General features: G+C 27.2%; 1 protein-coding gene across 6 annotated transcripts in view; it reads right to left on the reverse strand.

Annotated features, from left to right (window-relative positions):
- Positions 1 to 2,156: 2,156 nt before the first annotated feature.
- LOC107172240 (uncharacterized) overlaps positions 2,157 to 25,726 on the reverse strand; it is a 36,434-nt gene continuing 12,864 nt past the window's right edge. For 3 of the 6 annotated variants that reach the window (XM_089219761.1, XM_089219760.1, XM_089219758.1), the window contains 6 exons: positions 17,282 to 17,498; positions 15,389 to 15,602; positions 14,150 to 14,301; positions 8,268 to 8,893; positions 4,533 to 4,995; positions 2,157 to 2,438 (listed from right to left, as the gene is read on the reverse strand). In XM_089219761.1, coding sequence (XP_089075887.1) covers positions 2,376 to 2,438; positions 4,533 to 4,995; positions 8,268 to 8,893; positions 14,150 to 14,301; positions 15,389 to 15,602; positions 17,282 to 17,437 — 1,674 coding nt within the window. In that variant the 5' untranslated portion in view covers positions 17,438 to 17,498 and the 3' untranslated portion in view covers positions 2,157 to 2,375. Of the gene's footprint in view, positions 2,439 to 4,532; positions 4,996 to 8,267; positions 8,894 to 14,149; positions 14,302 to 15,388; positions 15,603 to 17,070; positions 17,193 to 17,281; positions 17,499 to 17,987; positions 18,017 to 25,726 lie in introns of those variants that run through there. The other 3 variants (XM_089219759.1, XM_089219763.1, XM_089219762.1) reach the window with 3 other exon arrangements.

Below are 25,726 nucleotides of genomic sequence, written 5' to 3' on the forward strand. Positions count from 1 at the left end.
CGCAATTGGTACACTGACCCAAAAATATATGCAGCGCAATTGGTATATTGACCCTTAAATACAAATTTTGTTTTAGGCGCAATTGGTCCATAGCCGTAGACGGCTATAGTCGATCAGTCGGTGACATTGCATTTTTAGGAAAATACAGACGATCAATAAGCTGGTTGGTTAATTTTGTAATTTTTAATTTTTTGTTGTGGTAGACATTTTTTCATGATGGACAAGTGTGTGGAGGCTGGGTGGGTTATCTTGTGTAAATTTTTGTTCCTCGCCCAAAATTAGTTCAACATGCCACTTATCAGGGTAGATATGACGATCGTGAAAATGAAGCAACGATCGTAGTACGGGCTAAGTGTGTATTGTTTTTTGTAATTGTCTTCTGTTTTTGATAAAAAAGTGTTTCCGATCTATAAAATGTGTGGCGTGTGCTTGTTTGAGTAGCCACACAATCCCGCCGTACTCGTTAAATCCGATCTGTAACCGGTTAATTTAATAAAATGCTCATTGAAGATTTAAGATTTAAATGGAGAAGTTAGTTGTATTCTATCAATCTGATCTGTAACCGGTTAAATTGTGGTCTTTTGGTGACTCAAGTATCGATAGAGTAGGTATATCACCGAAAAGTAAACATATATTTGTAAACGCAATTTAAATATTATTTCTCCCAATAATTCACCCGTCAAATTTTTAGCAAATAGTTACCAGATAAAGACCTTCGAAAATATATTTTAGTCCCTCCTAAATATTATCTCTGGTCGCCCTTTTTTGTGCAGTATATAGCTAGGGTGTATTTTAGGGGAGGCGAAGTGGACATTCGACCCCCCGTCACTCGTATTTTTTCTATATAATAAATTGATTTAATTAAAACAATTTCCGTTTGATAAATATCGTAAATCGTAATGATATCGTACTTAACATTTATTAATAAGATTTTTATGCCTGCCTGCGTATTTGTGTATTTTTAAGAGCTAGAAGACCCTAAGCCAAACAGTAATCATAATAATTGACCATATTATCTGTTTACATATACTATTGCTATTTACTTGCTAATATTGGCTAAAATATATTTTTGTAGATTGAAAACATGGTTACGTTCCAGAATAGGCCAAAATCGCTTAATAGGTTTGGCTTTGCTGCATGTTCACAGGCATAGGTTATATCAGTTGATAATATAATCGACAAATTTTCTAAAATGAAAAAAAGGAAAATTGAATTTGTTATTTGACTACCTACCAACCTTATGTTGCTATATATATATTAAATCAATATTTAATAATTAAATCTGGTACTCATATTTTTATTTATTTAAGCTGGAAAAAGAAAAACTAGTTTCACCCCCTCCCCCCATGGTCTTGATTCAAATACGCTCTTGGTATATAGGTATTACCTATTGCGTATGCGCCTAAAATCAGTTGTGTCACACAACTTGTGTGATGATTAATTAATATAATATTTACAATAAAAATAAATTTTCTATAATAGGTAATATAATATATTTTTATGCTTTAGTATTATTTGTTCTACATATTCATGATAAATTGAATTTATACATTTCACATGTTATCTATGTATAAATAATTTGAACATTTATAAATTATTTTTATAAATATCTATTTACTAACAATATGTATAATGTATATTTTATATTATATCAATCATATATTAATATGTATACATAATATATATAAATATGTTTATATATATTATATAGAAATATTGAATATTGATTAACATCAAAATCACAGTCAAAAATAAATAACAAATTTATAATAATTTATTTAACTATACATAAACATGAGATAAAATATTAATGATAAATCGCAAGTTTAATCTAACCAAGAATAAAACTATATACCTCTAGTCTTCTAGTCTTTTTTGTATATATATTATTTTTCGAACACAACTTTTCGAACTTGAACAACATTTATAGATATTTTATAAATAATAATTCATGTATGTATAATTAATATGTATAATAGAGACATACATTACAAAAACCTCGAGAGAAAATATTTAACGATATCCGTACATTGTATAAATAAAATAAAATGATATCCTTTTTTATGTTGAATAATGGTAAATTAGGGTTTTTAATTTAATGTTTTTTGTTTTTGTTATTTTTAAACACGAATGATGATTGAAAGATATGGTGAATATAATATTTTATGTAATTTTTATTGTATGATATAATATATCAGATATAAATTTTAAGTATAACATTTAACATGTATAGTTTAAGAAGGATTGCTTGTATACCACCATTTTAAATAGGTTCAATAACACAAGATAAAAATTTGTATATAATATAGAAAATTAAACCTATTAATAATAATATAAATTCAATTAAATAACCAAATAAACAATTCATCAGTCGGTCAGCAAGGGGAATCGGTTTCAGAAGCACCGTTAATTTGTTTCCAAACTTTTTCTTCGATTTGCTGAAAATTAAAATTTTAAAACATCGTTAGTCGTTATATTATATTATATATAACAAATGTATCTTGTAACTTGTTTAATATTATGACTATAATTTAAAAGCCACCGTTTTGCTATGTTAACAACTTAATATAACCAATATGATAATAATTTTTTTTTATCGATTTACTGAATGATTGGGATACTATTTCAATTTAATTATGTTTGATGAGTATAATAATTATAACGTAAGTGTACACTATACATGTAATAGGGAAATTATTGTATCTATTATACTTAAGTACATATTTCACTCGCTGTAGACCTGTAGTTTCATAATATGATATAATCATAATACTATGATCATTGTATCATGACGCATCATTAACAATAATGCAATTATGCCTATGGGCAAAAAGAGATTTTTGTTTAATTTAAACCATCACCTGCAGACTGCAGTAACGTTGTTATTTTTCTTACATATTATATAAATAACCACAACAATAAAAGCCAAAGGGTTCTTTCAAGTTGGTTGTTTGCTAGATTAATACAATATAAATTAAAAACCTTCAGTATTTATTGTTTGTTTTTTACGTAAGACATTTTGTCCATATTCATGGTACTTATACCTATATTATATACGGTGAATAAAACATGAAGGCTTAATTAAAATCAACTCCCTAGTTGGAAATGTTTAGTATTCTATTGGAGTTTGCATGTTCAAATATTTATTTTATGAAATCTTGTATTATCGGGGTTAATTATTAAATGTATTAGAAACGACTAAAATTAATTATTCTTTATGTTTTTCAGAGTAATGAAAATACAATTATGCTGTAGGTCTGTCTTATAGGTTTGCCATGTATTTTTAATTACAATTATTAAAAATATTTATAATTTATACGAATGTGTAAGTAATATAATATACAATATAATAAGTAATAATAGTTTATAAGAATAAATTAAATCATATGAATTGTAAATAAAATTTTCAACTTTGAACACCTTTCGCTAACAGAAACTCGATCTTTTATTTTTTTTTCTAGTGTTCAATGAGTTTCTGTAATAATTATATTGTAGTATATCTATCATTATCTATAATTATTATGGGGAGCTATAAATAATGTACATGAAACTTTTTTTTTATAGATACTTAATAGTGCATATTACATTAATTTAGCATTTGAGAATTTGTATTATTAGTAATTTGTTTTTACATGGTAATTTCAGGTTAAAGTTTTGTAAATTTTTGAAAACTTTTCTAAAATTAATATAGGTACTTATTACTTGATTGTACGAATGCATACCTCTACATTTTTAAAAATCACATGGTGTTTCTATTTATTTTACCCATAAAAGCTGTATTATAAATGTTTACTTGCAAACATCATCTACAGCAATGTTCTGAATAATAATAAATAAAATAATGTTTAAATTTCTAATTGAAACGTTGTTAGTAAAAATATAATTATTATCATTATTTAAATTATTTTATGAAAAGTGCAAATTGTTTAAGGATATGCCGTATTTAGTACGTAGTGTCTTATCACGATATTAAAATTATAATACATTATGTTAGTATCCTTGGTTCATTCGTAAATCTATGTAATGAGTAGATACATTATAATTACGATATAACTTAATAATTTAAATTAAAATATTCAATCTTTAAAATGATTATAGTAGGAACTAGGTAGTTAGTAATTTCCTGCAGTTTGTTTAGTTTTTACTTAAAGACCGGAATTAGAATTAATAAAAAACAAAAAAAGGTACGAAGATATTGATTTGAAGTTTTTTTGAGCAAAGGATATTGAATATAGATTATTTAATAAAGCTATAGCACTTTTAGTGGGTATATAAATATATATAAAATGTTATATTGATGAAAAAATTTTGTTTTTTAATTTTAAACCATGATTATGCTTTTAAAAACTTAAAAAAAAATGTGTAATTAAGCGCCAAATACCAATTAGGTATTAGATATAATATCTGAATTCATTAGTATTTTCCTAAGAGTATTAATATTGAGCGTTGACATGCAAACGAATATACCGCAGCGGTAGTATTATACACCATCACCATTCACCGTTATCACCATATTTATCGAGGCGTCTTACCCTGTGTACCAATTTATTACGGTCGTATCGTTCAATCAATTCTTTTTCTGACAAGTACGCCAAACATTCAGATTTTATAATGGATGCTTCAATTTCGGGTATTAAAGTTAAAGCAGCTCTATGTTTTCGTTTTAACATCGTTGACAACGACTTCCAACCCTTACTAGAAGTCTTAATAACCGTGGCGTCCAACCCAATCGTATTGTTGTTTGTCTCCTCGGGCAGTTCTACTGGCATTTCGCATTCAACTTGGTCGTACACGCTCAACAAGTGTGCGCAATCTTGGCGCATCGATACGTAACCTAAGTCATCAGCGTTCTTACCATTCAGTATTACTGTTCTTGTGGTCTTCATGCTGGCTGCGTCACTGTCGCTGCTGTCATCCGTTCGGTCGTTGCTATGACCATTTGGAGATTCTAAATCTTGGATGTCTTGTAGTGCGTCATCCAGGTCGGCATTGAATCTATAAAATATTAAATCATGCACATGTCAAATGTTTGTTTCATTTTTAAACTATATACACATGCAATATATGAGATATATGTGTATGGGATGTTGACATTTTTGGCAATGTCTTGCTAAAATATGGAGGATTTCAAGGGTGAAGATAATACATAATTGGTATTTAGAAGAGACTCTAAGTAATAATTTATAGACGGTGTGACGCTGACAACCGTCATCGTAGAACCAGATAATTCAGAAATATCCTTCCAAATTGGCACTTGAACGGCAGCAACCCTATACGAGTATCTGCCATAGGCATTTGCATTAAAAATGCTTAAGTATACTTATCTTAAAAATTAAAAACTGTATCCTAGTCCGCTGATATCGATTGAGAGTGATTATATTAATATAACTGCTATAATTTAATATATTTCATATAAGTGACGTCGTGACGATACGATCGCTGGTAGGTTTCTTTCAACTTTATTTTTAATACTAACATTTAACTATCCCGGTATATCAAAATATGGAATATATAAGGTATTAAAATATTTTAGAATCGTCGCCCCCAATACCTAGGTCTTTCGAAGTGGTACTAAACAACAATTGCATAATTCAATATTTTAATCAATATACAATAAAAACCATTGAGGTGTCATTTGAAAAAACAAATACCAGCAAGTGGTGAAATGCATAGGCGTGCACAGACCTCTTTTTCAGGGTGTGCAGAAGTCTGACAATGGCGCAGTCTGAAAGTTATTTTAAGCTTGTAAAATTTTGATAATACACACACAAATATTGAAATATCTACTGTTTAATTTTAAAACATAGTAACAAATGCCATGACAAAATACATAAAGTATGTATTTCGTAAATACTTGATGGTAGTTTATAACTGATGATTGGATATTTCAATATTCCAGATTCGATTTTCACCCCCCAAAGCGAGTTTCAGGGTATTCAGCTGCATAGCCGGCATATCTCCTGCGCACGACTTTATGTCGAAATGTATCATCGTTTATCAACGTTGAAGGCAGTACCTAAGATCTAAGAAGAGTGCATATAATCTATCCTATCATATAATATCCCCTGCTTTCCCCCACACATTAAAAATGATGCTTCATTCGTCATAATACATCATAAATTCGTAAATAAATTAAAGTTACAAAACATAAAACCTATTTTGATAAGAAGTCATCATTCAAAACGAACGTGAACATACTTAACTCGAATAACTCGGGGTCTTGACCTGTCCGGAAACATTATAGATTGTGATATATCGATATATGTATATAATATTATAACGAACAATAATAATTTAGGTAACTTACAGTCACACGGTTATACCATCGAACAATTAAAGACAATGTCATGGTTTAATGGTCTAAAATACCGCGGTGACGTGATCTACGATGTAGAAAATATTATATAATCATTTTTTTCTACATCGTTCAGTAATATCGCGGTTTTTTAATTGTTTATCAATATTATTTAATACAGAATAGAATATTACATTCTAATTTTAACGTTGAAAATATAGCTTAAATATTTTAAAATAATACTTAGAACAAAATTATTGATTACATTTTTTTTAAATCTGTACATTACAGACACTTAAAAAAATGTAGTTATTATTATCTAAACTCTTAAACCTTGAATTAACCTATATTTTGTTCGGTCGACGAATAATATCGTAGCTACTTGAAATTTTGACCAACATTGTGTTATAATTTTTAAAATATTCTAACTCTTTATAATATAAGATATTTAAAATTTTTGATTTTTTTTAGTGTTTTTTCTATAGAAATCGATAAAAAAAACATTCATACGGTCAAATCCTTAAAAATACAAAGTTCTTTATATGCGATGTTATTATTATAGCTATTTAAAAATATTAAGATACCTACACTGGCAAGATTTTTTTAAAGACATTTTAAGTCGAATTTGGTTGAAATTAAATATTTAAACCAATATAGTTTTTTTTTTTTTTTATACAATTTAAAACTTTTACGTATATTATTATATTTATACACAATGAACTTTTTAAACATTAAGATTAATTGTATGATAATGCTTATAAGTTTTTCATAGTTTATATGTGCCATATAATTTACTAAAAGTCAAATCAATTAGGTACTGTAATAATTAATAGTAATGTCTATAATATAATCAATTTATATGTAAGTGATGAATGATGATGTATTGATTCTTATGGTATTATAGACTAGCTGATTATCTTCGCTTAAAATCCTTTTTCGTTTGCGATGATCTATCGTTGGATTCAAATTAAATACACCCATTATAAAGTTTAATTAATGATGAGACACTTGACTTCTACTTTACAGCAGATCGTTTAATTTTCCCCTTTTCTTTAATACTGTACTCTTCAAAATCTGAATTTTTAAATATATTTAATTAAGAGACAATTTTCGAATACGTGCTTGAGACGTTTTGAACGATTTAGACTTAAGCTTTTCAAATAAGAAGTACCCTTTTTACTTATAAAACTTATATATAAGTTATTGAGCAGATATTTTTTTTTTTAATGATAACATATTTTAACCAGAATTTGAAAAAAGTGTTTATGATTTATTAAACTTTACATATACAGGTACCTAATAATGATAATTGTCCATGACGTACTATCCTGGGTTTCAATACTATGGCAAAAGTTAATAATTATTAACGATTGTTTAATTATTTTAAATAAATTTAATATATATGAAGTTTTATTTTTTTTTTTTTGCTTAGTCGTTTCTATTAGTCACTATCCAGGATATTTTAAAAATTTAAAAATGCTAATAAAATAGTATGGAATATTGGCATATCTACTATAATTTGAAAATCAATTAAAAATTAAACAATAGCTTTATTTTATGTTGAAACGAATCTATTATCTATAAACTGTTTTAGGAAAATATGGACAAAATGTTTATTGAAATAATATATTTTATATAGTAAAAGCTCATAATATATTTTTATCCTTAGTAAGTACACATAATAAGTTTAACAATTCTGACATCACTCGTTAAAATGTTGATTATAAAATAGATTAAAATTATGTAAAAAAAATATCATCTGCTGAATAATTTATAAAGGATAGTCATCACCAGAATCACTACAAGGTAGGTACTATTTACAGACCATCAAATCTCAAATGTCCAAGAGTATATTAAGCATTTAATAAAATTTACTTTATTAAACAAAGATAGTAAAAAATCCAAAAATCAGGTTTTGGGAACATCACTGTGCAGTATAAACGTAGTCTGCAGTGACCGATTTTCCACTCACCTCTCTTCGGGCGATTCAACGTGTTTGGAGAGTCTGTTGCCGATGGTCTTCTGCAACTCCTCCATCAGCGATGCGTACTGGACAGGCTCGGCGGCGGGTGGTGGCCTAGGCGACAGGCTCCGGGGTGGTCGGTCACTAGATGCGATGGCCTCCTGGATGCTGGCCGACAGGGCTGTGTTCAAGCGGGATCGGTACACGGACGGTTCGGTCAGCTTTTCCAGGCACTCGTAAATTGGAGCGGCGGCCACGGCGGCCGCGGACACCGAGTCCTGTGACGAGCTCTCCGACAGGCCAACCGGTGACGGTGTCCGCGAGAAGCTGGTCATCAGCTGCGTGGGCCGCCCGCCCGTGCCGTCCATCTCGACGATCACCACCGGCGTCACCGGTTTTGCCCTGCGCTTCAGCGTCACCGTCCGGCTACAAACCGCCGCGCCCGCCGCCACCGTCGCCGTCGCCGCCGGTAGCCGGTGATCGAGTGCGCTCAGCGATTCCGTGGACGCGTACACGGGGGGACAGCCGCCCGGGCCCGCCGTGCCGTCTGCCTCGAACACCCAAGAACGGCCGTAGTTGTTGTCTGACGTTTTCCTGGCGGTGCTGTTCGACCGCAACACGCACTCCGATTTAACCTACACGGTATCAACGACGGAACGTTTATGGTCAGTCATATCAATATATACCTAATTGGTACGCGTTAGGTTTATTGTTTAGGACAATTTAGGAAATTATGGTAATATTTTCAGAACGGTATAAGAAAATCATAATATCATCGATTAGGAATTGTTATAATTTCCGTATCTATAAACACGCTCTAGCTCAAATGTCTAGTTGCGCCGATGTTAAAATAATACAGTCTATAAGGAAATCTGGAAATGTTATCATAGTAGAGACGACAGGTTAGACCATCCTAAAAAAACAAAATCACTTCAGGAGGCAGCTAAACAGGCGCGTACACAAGTGAAGTTTAGGGATTCAACCCTCCCACCTCCATAAAAAAAAAAACTTTTAAGGAAAATTATTAAATATGTTTTTATAGAGTAAAAGTAGTTTCTGCAGTCAATAAATAAAATCAATATTGATATAATTTTATTGATAATACTAAAAGTTATGGTTACAGTGGCTCACATTTCCATCGTAAGTATATGAATTAGGTACCTACATTATCGTTTAGCGCTACATCAGACCAGTGTTTTTAAAATTAAATTTTATACTATAAAAGTACGTGTTTTTTTATCACCTATAACAAAAAACGTTTTAAAATATTCAAGTTTTAATGAAAAATAAATAATCCTACGGTCGACATTTTTAAATCTTATTGTTTGATTAAATTATATAAATATGAAAATGTAGAACCTAACGTCCCTTCAAAATAAAAAATGTCGTGTGCGCCTAAGCTATATTACTAATAGGTAGTTGGTATTTCAACTTTCAGGGGCAGAGTAATATAATAACTTATGTCATTGAAAAACAAAACACAAGTAAAATAAGATATGTGCTAGCAGATTGGCATCCACAATTTATACATATCTCTAAATTTCACGCAATAATTTACCATGCAACAATAAAAATAAAAAATAAAATAATTTAATTTTTTAGTATCAAATTTTAATGACATTTGTTGTATTATTATACTAATGAGTAATGATTAATGGAATTGATTTCAAAAAAAAAAAGTTTTGGGAAATAGTGTACGAGAAAAATAATATTTGAAATGACGCATACAGTAATTTTGAGTGTAGGTACATAACAACATAACAAAAGTATCATCCACCCTTATTGTTTATGTGTAAAATGTTTTCGACAAAAATTATTATTATGTGGACAACAATAACCAAATTTCAATATATTGTTTTAACTGTGGTGCGATGACGTTTATTGTGCGGATTTTAGGGCTCTTACAGAAACGACAAAATTATATTATAAATCGCAACAGTATTTTACAAACAATGGAACACAAGAGTATCTCTACTCACCTCTACCGACTTAACCAATCTGTTTCCTACTCAAGACTCGTCATGGAAAATAGAAACTGAGCCATGGGGATTAATAATGGCCTATTTTACACGGACGCATTGAAATTAGAAATGTGATTTTTTCGTAATTGTTTTCATTATTAATTGTTATACAATTTGGATCAAACGTTTAGGTAAATAAATAAATAAAAATTCACCATTCTATGACAATGACACTAACAAAAATTCATTCTTATAATATCTCTGTTGTAGGCATATAGTCAAATCAGGCATTTTATTAAATGCCTATAGATATATAATCTAAGAATGTTAATGTAATTTCACTATTCACCTAGACATTTAGTTAAATACCTATTTCGTGTCAGCCAAATAATAAAAATGAAACATTTTGTATTATTTTTAAAATCTAAATATATTTTCTATCAGTTATTTATTGTTATTTTATGTATAAAAAAGCGGGTAAGTCATGGACGTCGCTCTGCTGTACAGTAGGTTACAAGTGGGTTACTGTAATGGATGGTATTAAATTTTAATTCAATGATGTAATATCATTGTATACGAAAAACAATTCTGAGTGGGGACGGTTTATCATTCTAGGATAGATTATACAATATTAATTATATTGTTATAATTTCAAAAAAAAAGTCCTCAATAATTATTTAATATTATAAAATCGTGAAATCGTACTTTTTTCTTCTTTAACCGCTTTTATTTCGTGTACCGTTTCAAAAATCGAAAAATGATCTCTCTAAAGCAGCATTTCCCAAAGTGTGTTCTGTCAGATGTAGACATGTGATGTCTGAAACATTTTTTGTAGTATTGGTTTTTTTTTAGAAAAAATGGGGTTGAGTTGGAAGTAAAGACATTAGGGTTCCGCAAAACACAAACTATTTCCTAAGGGTTCCGTGATCCTAAAAGTTTGGGAACCGCTGCTCTAAAGTACCAGCTCAAGAAAATTACCTTTTAGAAAAGATGCTATACTTGATACCTTTGAGCAAGTTTAGAAGGAGGTTTCACAGAATAAGAAAGAAAAAGAAATAAACATCATTGTAAAACCAATACATTCCTCGCTCCGCTCAGAATCTAAAACACTATGTACTATTTATCAATATGTAAAACACGTAGAAAATAAAACAATAATAATATAAACAGTGTCCACTATTACTGTTGATTTAAAAATGAAATCATAAAAATAAATAAAAAAGCTATCAGTCGCATGTTCTTTATCTTTTTCCGTAACGTCATATTTTGGTCGTCATGGTCGATAAGATTATAATTTGTACCACGGTACTTAATATAGATGTGGTTCTCATACAACCAAGTATCTACGATAATTTTCCAAGGTAAAAACCAAAGGAACTTTCATTTTTATTTAATAAGAATATATAATACTCACTATACTCGTACTATAGACTATACTGACTATAGGGCATACTCGTACAAATCGTACAATATACTCGTACTATTATCTACGTCTATTATATTCAGGTTATCACCTGTATATATTTATGATTTCATTTTTAAAACCATAGTAATAATGAACACGAAATTAAACATATTATTTTTATCTACCAACGTGTTTTTCATATTAATAAATAATACAAAGCTTTTTTTTATATGCATATAAAATGCAATATATAACTGATAGGAAATATATTTAAATTTTTAAAATAGTACAAATTTTTTTTTATTATTTGTCTGACATGAAATAGGCATTGCATCAAATGCCTAGTCATTTAATTATTCATAATTTCTAATTGACTAGGTATTTAATTTAATGTCTTGGGCTCTAGGTGGATAGTGAAATTGCATAAACATTAAATTATTTGACTATATGCCAAGGCATTTAATAAAATGCCTGATTTGACTATATGTCTACGATATCTCTACTCATAAAATCAATAAAATTCATTATGTCTACACGATAATAATATGATAAAATGTAATGGCTATCGAACAATACCTATTACGTTCAAAGTGCAGACAGTATTGATTTTCAGACACTGTCTGCCGTGACACATTTATTGGCATAGGATGCCAAAACCCAGGACGAGCATTAGATACACTTTTGTTGTATTTAATTTGATTTTTAACACTGTAGCTATATGCTTATACCTACATAATTTCCTACGTTATTAACTGCACTGGTGAGCTGCAGATATAGTATCTATGTCATAGGATATAATTATATGAGAACCGTCGGAAAACCACATCATAGAACTGTTTTCCATTTCAAAAATTATGCAAGATAATAATTAAGGTTACGCATATTCTGTTAAACGATGTGGATGTAATTGATAGACATTTTGTTAACTTCACGACCCACTGAAAACCGGCACACACGCCCCATTGCACTAATATTGGCGTACCTATCTAAGCACCTATGTCAATTACATGGTAGCACGGCGTATGCTACTGTTCAACTACTATAATGGTAACAACATGTAATTAATGCGGTTTAATTACGCAACCGTATTTTTTTCGAAAACGCTGAAAAATAGTGGAGGTACCTCCAGACAAGTTTCGAAATTGTACCGATCAGGAATATTATTATTTTTAATTATGATAATAAACAAAATATGAAGCGAAGTTTGCGGATTTGTGATTTTCAACATTGAATTGGCTGACCCATTGAAGGAATATAAGATACCTTATGAATATCTCATTACGTATAGGTACGTATTATTATGCTTATAATAATATACTATATTGAGAAGCGGTCTCAAAAAAGTTGTTGTTTGGTTAAGTTACAGTTTACTTCACAGCTTATGTTGTGTTGTAAATTGGCATTTTAAAAGTAATGACGTTACATCATCTCATAAAAATTTTATAAATTATTTTAGTATCCTAGGTTTATTTTTTTAAACGTAATAATTTAAATATTTAACTGTTTTAAAAACTAGGTATTGATAATGCTCTCATCTGACAAGTAAAATTGAAATATTATATTGTGCAATGGTCCAATACTCATCAGAAAGTATAAATATAGGTAAATTCTATCCTATGGAATATACCTTTTCATGGAGAATAAACACAATATTTTCTTTGTATACGATTACTGAATTATTTAACAATTGTAACGTTAATATATCCATAAAGAAAAACATCACTGAATTGTTTATTTGTATTATGCAAGAGAAGTCAAACAAAAACAATGTCATAAAACTGTTATCATTGTATTATAGGATCAATATCAATTTATAATAGAACCAAACGATGATTAAATTTAATGTAAATTATGGTCTATATAGATATTGGATACCTACCTAATAATGACTTATTATCCGACAAAAGTAGGTACATATTATTCATAGTAATCAGAGTTACCTACCCACCTACATTATTTGTTTTGATCTTGATAAAACTGAGTATAATAAATATTTTAATTGTATTATAATGTATATGTCTTAGAGTGATGTGCACATTTTTTTTTTGACATTTTCGGATTTCCGCATATAATTTCATAAAATTTTTATGCAGTGGCCTACAACTTTTAGCTTAATTTGGTTGCGATAGCGAATGAACTACACACAGAAAATATTGTTCTAATCCATTGTATTTTATGAAACATATATTTCAAGAAATTTTGGAATTCACTTTACCTTATTTTCTATGTTATTATTTTTAATATATTTCTACAACAAATACTTTTTATCGGATTAAAAATAGGGCAAAGTTAGGTGGTTAGGTTTCCATTGAACATTGGTCATAATAATAAGATTTAGAAATATATTTTACTCGTTGATAATATACAAGTTTTGTTTTAAAAGTTTTTGATAAGTTTTTAATATTTTATTTATTATTTTTGGTAATCGATATATACTATTGGTAATGTAAATAATATAATAAAATAGATTTTCTAAGCGAGAAGAATCGTTAATTTATGTATTAAGTCAAGAATTGAAAACATACCCTTGGCATAATGTAATCGACATCTGAATTGTTATCTGGTTCTGCATTCTGTTGTGTTTTATCCACACGTAGCATACAACAAAACGTTATCTGCGAATCGAAAAATGCGCCGATTATGGCTACTAATGTGCTTATACTGGTAGTGTAACGAGCTGTAAAACAAGCACATGAAATAATATCCATTAAAACTTAATATCATACCAAACTAATAACTGTATCATATAAGTACACACAAATATAGACATTTTTTAATATAAAAATTAATCTAACGATATAGGTACTAATAATTATTGTAACATCATTAGTTATATCATTGATTATAAAATATATAGGTAATCATTTTATAAACAATAGTTACATCTTACATGGATAATTAATGTACTGAAATATGATATATAAATATATAATTATGGTAGGTAATCACTAATCAGCATTGTTTTCAATTTTTCATACTGTTCATAGATATTAATAACAATTAATAATAAATAATAATTACCCATCAGTAATAACACTATTAAACTATTTTTTTCTATTTCGATTGTAAGCGTAGGTTTTTTTCTAATCATACTAATATGAATATAATATGATGTAGATAGGTAGTATAGTAGGCACGAAATTGCACATTAATATGTGTCACTGTCTATTTGAAAATAGCTAAATCATTTAATAATGTGTTGATCACAAATTTTCTATTGCAAAAATCGGAATAAGTAGGTTTATGTGCAAATTATTTAGTTGGATCTTCTTACTAAAAAAATTAGTAAAAAGGATTAAAATTAATGAATACTTATAGTAGTTCTTATCGTAAAATAAGGAAGGAACGTAAACCCTCCTAAAGTGTTCTATATAGGTTATAGGTACATAAAGTACAACCACAGATTATATAAATAATTATATAATAATTATAATAATTATATATAATCTGTGGTACAAGGGTACAACTATAAATGGTATTAATTTACTTAAAAGTTAAAATTGCTGTTAAAAATCCAATTAGGTACTTGTTTTGCGAATAATAATATTGTTAAATTACGTTTAGGCAATTCTTGGGAAGCAATATCGAAGATTCAAAATTAATAATAATAATAAAAATGACTAATCTGAAAAAACACAATTTGTTTCACCCAATATTACTTGTAGTTAAAACAAGATTCGTAAATAATAACTTTCTTATAAAAAGATCTTGTATTAAGTATTATTGTACATATAATGCATAAATAAAAAAACAGTAATAATTACCATATAAAATTAACGTTTCCAATCCTTCTCTTGACATGCTATCTTTGACCGATTCAGGTGTTAGGTATCTCCATTCTCCGATTTCCAATATGATTAAATTTACGATGTTCATGATCAGTATAGATACAGTGAGGCATAAAAGGCCTCGTTGTTTGGCCGATGTCCAATCACCTACACATGAGAAAACTGCTCCTCCTACTCCAAAGAACACGTTCTGCAAGAAATAAATGTAAACATTTATTTGTTTCATATATTTATTTAGAACATAATATTACTTTGAAGTTTTAATGAATGAAAGAAATCTAGGTGTGTTTTAAAGCTGAACAATAAAAGCTGTAAAGCTGAACTAATCAATATTTGTTTTAATATTATTTACATCGTTATATAGATCCTAAGCAGAGCGACGAATGTGTAGGTTTTAAAATATTGGACAAGTTTATATACTTTGCAGAGTCGAAAGTAAAAAATGCACAGCACTTTTCTAAATAAGAAGGAAAAGCAAACAAAAATTCGTAAAAATGGTAATATTTATACTAAATTGCAGTAGGTATTTAACTAAATTGATTTTGTTTTTTTGTAGTAATTCAAAAGTTAATAAGAAAGGTAAATGAAATTCGCACCAAAAAATAATTATAGTAGGTATCATAATCTAGAGATGAGATATGTTTCAAAAGATGTTGGCTTTTTTAAAGTTATTTATAGATATTTGAAATTGTCAACTTTTTTTAGTTATTTTTAATTTATGTTAAAAACATTTTTTTCTTAGTCATAATTCATAAATCTAGATACTATTTTAATACAAAGATCCTCAATAAGTTGTTCTTACAGCAATTTTTAAAAATATCGAAAACTATATATAGGTAAACTTGTGTAGTTCGAATTTTGATGAAATTGGAAACAATTTTGATTTTCTATAGGTACCTACATTACCAATATGGACCTATGGTATTCAAATATGGGGCCCTGCGAAACCAGCTAACATCCGTCCCATCCAAGCCTTCCTATCCATCTCATTAAGACTCTTAACCGATGCTCCGTGGTATATCACAAATTCAGCTCTCCATAACGACCTAAAACTTCCAACAGTTAATGAACTTGCTAAAAACTACTATAAAAAATTCCATTCCAAATTAATTAATCATTCTAACCCCTTTATCAAAAACATGTCTTCTCTCACACTACCTCTTAATATTCCTCGAAGGTTAAAAAGAAATTGGGCTAGAGACCTTCTAATCTAATAAAAAAAAATTAAATTAAAAATAAAATAATAAAATAAATTTCAAAGCCCGAACTCAAATTTTCTGAGGTTCTGTCACTGGACTACTGGACAGTCTCCTCTTCATGTCTTCTTTAAATCACTCATCATTGTTACTTATTGTTTTATGTGTAAACAGACTGTAATATATTTTTAATAAAAAAAAAAAAAAAGATACCTACATTGTTCACAATGGCATTTTTGTATATTGGTCTAATTTCAAGCTATTTATATTTTATAAGTTCTACTATTTACATTTTCCGTATAGGTATCGACTAACAAGTTAAATATCGATAATAGGATGTGCGCTGTTTTTGGAAAAAAAAACAGTCTTACAGTAATAGTTAAATAGTGTAACACTAATAGAAATAAAAATAAATTATGATATAATATCCTCAGAAATCTAAATTGAGCTGTAGGTACACACCGTTTTTGATTACAGAATCATTTTTTTGCTCACAATGATTTGTCATTGAATTCAAATTTAACACGACCATTACAACGGTGATCAGTATAGGTATCAATTACGGCGGAGCGACTTCCGCGGATTTTTTTATATCATCTATTACAAATAATCTTGTCATCTGTTTCATAAATTTCTCATATATTTACTATCATAATGATATTATATTATTTACCCAAGACCCTGTCCATATGTTTGATCCTATTCTGAGAACAGGTATTGTGAATAGGAAAAATATGCCTGCTACTATTTGGACAGCACCAACGCTTATATATAGCACACTCCACAGCAGGTGTATGGCGGTGCATGCTTGAATCCAGCTTAAGCACATCAAGTCATCTATATGATTTTACTTTTTCACGACTTTGCACCCGTGTTGTGTGATTTGATTTCTATAAAAATAAAACATTTCGATTTATTAATATTTTTTAGTTTTTTGTTGGCCTATGCGATATGAACCCAAGTTATCTATTTTAATAAACATAAAAGTTAGACTCTTGAACAATGCATATCCTTATGTTGTGTATAATCATTAATCACATTAAATATACATATTATATAGATGTACCTAAATACCTAATGAACAATAGCACTATATTTTACATCACATAATGCAATATATTTAGCGAATTAACAATTAATATATTTAATAGCTTATAAAATATATAAATTATGGTAGATTAATCTTTTTGCCTTTTGGGTACAATATTTGCAAATTTTGATTTATTGGTTCTAAGCATTATTATGTGGTGCTTTGAAGCAACAAATGTTGAAGGTTAATGATAATAATATAAATAGGTCCTGACATTGAGACATTTTTTTATCACATTCTCATTTGTTGGTATCCATTCAACAATACACTTTCCGTCACGCTTACTCACACAAATTTGTTTCCGGTAATGTTTTTTTCCTTCAAAAAAAAAAAAAAAAATTATTATTTTTGGTACAAAAATGTTGTTTATTACGTTATATATATTATTGAGATGTTAAGCACATATTATGTTTTTCAGTTACAAGTCACCTCGTAATCAGAAGAACTATATAACCATGGTAGTTGTTCCGTGACGAACATATAATATATACATATGTACTCGTATTTGATTATACAGTTCTCTTAATGCCTTCACGAAACGGCTTAAAATCAGTCAATTAAATAAAAATAAAAAACAGCGTATTTCATATAATATTTTTTATCTCTTTATTATAGTAGTATAAAAATATAAAATACATCTGATGCATACCAAAACAATAATACAGTTTGTATTTTTCATATTTTTATATTAATTTTTAATTTTTAATAAATATAATACTAGTAGTAACAAAAGTAATGACGTATCACTAGTTAAATCTAATAAACAATAATCAATGCTACATATTACACTTTGAAGTTTAGTAACCGGAACAAATTTGATGTAATGTTGTTCCTATACTTTATTTATCGAGGGTGTGGGTTATTTGTCTATAACTATTGCACATTTTTATAATCAGTTATTTTTAACAACAACATTTGATTTATAGTCTAACGAATTTTCAATTTATATCCAATAAAGTGATAACCATTGAGTATAATGAGTAATAAAACAAATATAGCGTTTGCGACCACTTTAAAATATTTGAATTTTCGCTTCCTTATTAGTTATAAACTAATTTATAAGTTATAACGTAGCCTACAATATCGATTTTTGGATATATTTATACTATAAAAATTTCTGTTTTTGATGTTTAATATTAATTATTCATTAGATACATATACATAGTTTCTAAGTGCGCGCAAACATTTTTTAAGGGTATTTCAGCTTAGGTACCCAAGTGAAGTAACTTATGTAACATCAAAAATTATATGAATATAATAAAATACAACATAATTTTGATAAAAATATCAAAATATATTGTTTTTTTTTTTTTAAAATAAAATATTTTTGTTAAATATGAATATAATATACCTAGTATGATTTTTAAATTAAAAAAATAATATTACTATAATATATAGGATCAATAAAAATAATATCTTAATATAAAATATACAAAATAGGTACATAAAACATATTATACTTTATCTGAGAAATGAAAATAAGTAAAATAAGTATTTTATAAGGTACCTGGGTGTAATGTATAAGTTATAAGTATAATAAACAATAAAGATGTATACAAAATAGGTATTGAAACGTTGCTCAGAATAAAACAAGACAATCAATAAATAATTTATTGATTGTATTATCAATTATGCAACACTTCATATTTTGCATTAATAATTTATTAATTATAATATATAGAATAGGTATACGTATGCATATTAAATTAAGTTAATTTTTTTCGACATTTAAATTTGTTGTTTTTAGCTTAAAATGTATGACTTTAACTACCTACCTATATACCTTACATGTTATGATTAACTAAACTATTAAATTATATTTAATTTACATACCTATATTTGCAATGTTAGGGCCCTGAAAAGCCTTGATTTACACTGAGTACAATAATTTTTATCAATTCATGATAAATTTTTTTTTTTTTCACTTCGAGATTAGATAAAAAGGCTAGGAGGGCAGGGACCGTTATAGTAGATTATGTGAGAATAATTGCGACAACTAATAATAAAATGCACTCCATAGGATGATAATTATATGCATATAACAACTTATCAGCTAATGTAGGTATTCCTTTGGTTCTCTACCTATACTATCTTTATTTTGATATAACAATTATATTATAATTATTATTTTATTTTAGATTCCAAGCAGATTTCATTATTAAAATCGTTTCTACTAATCCTATAATATTTGTATACACTTTACCACAATATCATAAATTATATAAATTATAATAATCTTTGTCGAAGGTTAACTTAGAATATTGAATTTAAACTGGCGTAAAATTAGTAATTTAATATTTAATAAATACAAATTAGTAATTGCTGTGTCATACATAACACCATTTATTTCACAAATTATAATTAATTTCACTAGTTCATAGAAAATTAAGAATAAATGGTGATTTTGAATAAATATCAGTATACCTACTAAATATTCAAAATATAATGCGAAGTCGTTAGGTAGTTAATGATTTGGATTTTGAACTATAGTTAATGGATTAAATGATGCAGACATGAAATAACATAATTTAAAAACAATAATTACTTTGTTATTTTAATTCAGATCAACACCGAACTGAAGGTATTTTTAATTTAATTTTTATTATTTCGAATTTAATTTGAAGAACTGGATAATTTCTTAAAGTCACATATTTGAATAAATAATAAAATCCCACCAATATAAGAGATATTTAAATGGCAGTTATTACCATAATTTCATAAATTAGTTGGTTATTTTAAATTAATTAAACTTTCTTAAAATCATATTCTATACTATATACAACTGACATATTATGTTCAAATAGTGTTAACGAAAATGCATTATAGATTTATAGATAAATATAAATGATAATAAGATATATACATTAACTATATGCACATAAATGGAAGTATACCTATAGTAATATTCTTGATATTATCACTCATAAAGTTAAGTTTTTTTAAGATGTCACTATAGAATATTTTACAAATTCATAAATTATTTTATACCTTTCTTATATATGTATAATAAATTACAATAGATAGGTACTTTTAAAAATAAAAATTTGCAAATTTTTGCATTAAATCTTTTTAACGTATTTTCATTTTCATTTTTATTTTATTGTTTCTTTTGTAAACACATTTTATGCTTTATTGTTTAAACAAAAATCAGATATGCTAATACTAATAATATTCAATACGTTTTTCACATTTATTTCAACTATTCTTGATATTCGTAAGCATTTTATATTCCAATAATAATGTCCCTCAGGTACAATAATAACAATATTTATATTTAATATAAATATTAGTTCATATTATAAAAGTATTAAGCAATTTTATTTTTTCGTTAGTAATAAATGTTAAATTGTATTAATTCTTTCCAATAATTTAATTTTCATATTCCTACTAATGAAAATAAGATAATTTAAAAAAATGTATTATATATTTATGTACCTATACAACTGTAGTGGTTTATAAGTTATAGATATAATGATATAAATGAACAGAGTATAAATGAATTGTTCGTTTGTTCGTATGATTGCTATATAATTACCTATAGACTTTAGTATAATACTTCAAAATGGAATTCATTGTTTTATCATAAAACAATATTATTAAATACAAATTTTAAATGAATAAACTTTCGTTTTCAGTATTTTCATACTTATGAAGTAATGAATAGGTTCATAAATTCATAAAAACATTAGTATTGGACATTGGTATCCTCACAGTTCACAGAATATTTCTATTAGTATTGAATTAACTTTATGCATATGGGACTAAATTATTGTCGTTATTGTCATTTATAAGTTTATAACATACATGCGGATATGGTTGAGTATAATAACTACTTTATAGCCATGAGCCCATGAACCGGATGAAAATTAGGTTTCTGTTAACTTATTAACCAATTAAAAGGATGTATAGGTATATATTAGTGCGTGATCCATTGGAATGGGAGCAAAAGGGCAGGGGTCTTTTGAAATGAATTCGCACACCATTTATTGAAATAATAGACCTAATAATATACGTTACTATAATAATAAATGAGAAATTAGGGTCTGAATATGTCATCCGTCAAAAATAGAAATCGCACACACGCTGCTCAACGCTCATTAATAATAAAAAAAAAAGCCATTATAACGTTAAATTAACTTTTGAGTACAATTGAATAAATAAGCTCGAATATATTGCTATTGTAACTCAAAAATTTTATATTGCATAATTGGAGAAAATTTTAAGTCAATATGACAGCACACTTAACTTATATGAATAGCTATATAAATGAAATAAATAAATCGCCGCTCAGAATTTAAAATACAAGCAAGAATAAGTACTTTTAATGTTTAATGTGAACAAAATATATAGTACACCTGTTTATAATATTAGCCATCAGTGTACTTTTAGATTCTGATTGGGGTGATGAAATATATCTGAGTTACAATTATGTATTTATATATATATTTTTAAAGTCCTGATGTTACTTTCTTTAGTCGTAAACGGTTCAACTGTCATTTTTCGTGATGGTTTTGGTATAAATTTATATCTGGTTGATACCTATCTATTCATGAAGTTCAGAGGTAAAAAACTCGATGTATTTTTCAAAATCATTTTCATGTAATAATTGTATGTATGTAATTTCATGTTTTAATTGTAGTTTAAAAATAAATAACTGTGGACTAAATATAGTATAGAGACATGAGTTTTTCATAAAATACTTCTATTAACATTATATAGACACGATATAGTTTCCAAATAATATTGTGCTTATTATAGAAATAATTCGTTCCGTACCCATGTCTCCTATTAAAAAATATCGATATATATATGTATACATAATAAACTAGCTGAACCCGTGCACTTCGTATATATATTATATATAAGGATAAGGATATTTACTTATATAATTATAGTTTGAATTTTAACATTCAATTTTGAATTGATCAAAATTTCCGATGATGTTAGATGGTGGGACCACTGTAATGTTTGTCACTAAAAAATTGGGTTAAAATTTAAAACTAGTATGAATTTAAAATTTAACTTTAAGAACTATTTTTTTTTTATTAATACCAAAACGATCTTTCTATAGCGGAAATATATCAAATATGATTGATATTTTAGTATACAATGACAAACCACAAACGTATTTGAAGTTTAGTTCTTAAAAATTAAAATTAAAAACCCAAATTAATATTACTAATTTATTATTCATAAAATCCATTGTCTCCAACTATTATGTATATTAGGTATGTTATATTATGTGGTTAGTAAAATTGACTTTAATTTAAGTAGTAAATTTAAATAATTAATAATATATAACCATAATAAACATAAAAGTATTTAAATTATCGAAAACATAACAAAAAACAGGAATATTTACTTAAAACCATTTTTTAACAAAACAATATTATTCTTTGGTGTACGTAATTCAAAAATGAATTTCGTAGAGATTTGAAATGTTTGCAAAATATTTATTTATGGGCATTTTATTCTGAATTTATAATCGTTAATTTTATATATAATATAATACACGTAATTTTCGAAATATTTTGCCTAATTTATGACATATTTTATAAACATCTGAATTTTTTTTTTTTTTTTTCTATCCATGTTAATGAAATTTTCTTTATAAATCAAAAACCTCAACAAATTAATACAAAATTCTTCACAAATTAATCTTATACCTAGTAATTAAAACATTTCAAAAATACATAAATACAATTTTTATAAGCATTTTATGTTTTTTTTAATGAAATCTATTGAAATCTTGAGAAATCACAGTTATAAAAACGTATTTAATTTTAAATTTTAATAGCTGAATACATAACATAATATAGTTAGCGCCGGCGGAAAGGCAGGGCAGAAGAGGTATCTGCCCAGGGCCCCGCGTCTTGCATATAGGCATTTGATGATTTGTTAGCTCATAATATTGTTTTTCATGTTAAAAATAAAAGTCCCATCTGACCGTCTGCAGTTGCGGCTTGTGGGTTTTTATATAATCCAACCTATAAGTACTAGGACATGTGAAGACAATTTTTTCCCTTAAAAAAAAAAATGTCTAGGGTCCACGAAAAAATCTGCCCGGGGTTCGCAAAACCTCCCACCGGTGCTGAATATAGATAGCTATACAAGATTTTTTTATAAATGGCTCTCACTGGAACAGATTAAAAGTTTATCGTAAAACCACTTTACGTTTTAGGGAGTATCAAAAATTCAATTTTTAAAAATAACTCAATACCTATTCAACAGTATAAATTAATAATAATTTCCTCTCAATCAATTTTTGTAATTTTGTTGTACCTAATTCAAAAAAATTAATAGGTAGTAGAAATACTTAAAACGTCTAATACTAAAATTATTATTCTTTGTACACAATGTAATTTTAAAACACCGTTCTTCTGTACCTCGGTAAATATTTACTTATAACAATAACATAATAATATAAATAATATAGGTAACATAATAATTGTTAATAACAATAATACATTCTGCGATTTATTTGGCAATAATTAATGTATTATATAATATAAGTATAACTAAGAGTAATATAATTAACTTGTAAATTATTCTTAGATATTATACACAGTCTTCGCTCTGAATCATTTTTCGTACATATTATATGCAGCGATTTATCATTGAATTCAATGTTAATATATCAATAACAGTGACCTACGCAATGACTAGGTAGGTAGGTACACCTAGCTGAATCCCTATTAAACAGCAGAGAGAAATTTTCATGGTTTTATTTTTTAGATTTAATTTTTACAAGGTCGATAACATAAAAATAATATAGGTATTATCAAAAATAAATAGAAATGAACAAGAAGCATTTTAAATACTTAAATTAATAAACAATAAACATATACTAAAAACTAAATTATTATGATCTAAAACTAAAAGTGTAACATATAGCTATTTGTATATAACCTATTAAGAATATCGGAATATTATGTAAGTATAGGTTAAGTATAATAGTTCGAAATATATATCAAATGACTGGCTTGTACTATGATCCCATTTATCGTTCTGTTCTAACCGAGTTCAGACTAGCGAATAACGAATACTACACATACCAAAATATGTTTTCTTGGAAAACTTACACTGTTTATATCGTCGTGCAATAAAATGAAACAATGTACATGGTGATATTACAAGTTATTTACAAAGTGACTTACAAAGATTTGTCGATTTAAAATATTTTAGTACTGAACCTAAATTATCGTAAATGAATAGACCAATGAACAATCATTCTGTATAGTTTACATAAATAATATATAAATGCAATTTATTATACAATTTATTATGCAAAAACATTTGAACTGAATTGATTTTTCTTAAACCAACCATTTATTAACATAATTTATGAATATGATCATAAATATTATATGTACGTATGACATGTGTATAATTCTGAATGGTAAGAACAGCTTTTAGACAACTTATGCAATTGCCCTTATTTATATTTAGAATTTGTAAATACTACTCGTATATGAAAACAAATACATTTTCGATAGTATTGTGTAATCAAAAAAAGGTTGTAAATTTCATCAACAGCTAACAGTTAACAAGTCCAATTTAATTATACAATAAACTACTAACAAACGAAGCATAAATTTGAATTAAATTTAAATGCTTATTACATTTGAAATATGTATATAATATCAAAGAGGAAATACAAATTAAAACTATTACACATTAACAAGATAGATAAAATTTATTTATTTATTATATTTATTTAATAACCTTGAAGAAGTCAAGATCTGTATGGCCAAAGGTGGTTTAAGAATTTGTGAAAAAATATGTTACCAGCTACTGTTTTTATAACTTATTGTAAAATTATGTAAATCCTGTATTATCTTAAATCAGAAAATGAGCAACATTAAACAAATTATTTACATTCTTAACAACCCATAAAGTTGGAAACTAAAATGTAATGTCAGCTAATAATCATGCACTTGATGCCTTAAAACAAGTAGTAAAAAAAAATAAATTACAAACTTATAATTGTTGTAATAACTGTTTGTATTACTTCGAATTTATTTAATT

The sequence above is a fragment of the Diuraphis noxia genome, unplaced genomic scaffold (assembly GCF_037042655.1).
Source record: "Diuraphis noxia isolate RWA-SAM2 unplaced genomic scaffold, SU_Dnox_SAM2 contig0002, whole genome shotgun sequence".
Taxonomy (NCBI): domain Eukaryota; kingdom Metazoa; phylum Arthropoda; class Insecta; order Hemiptera; family Aphididae; genus Diuraphis; species Diuraphis noxia.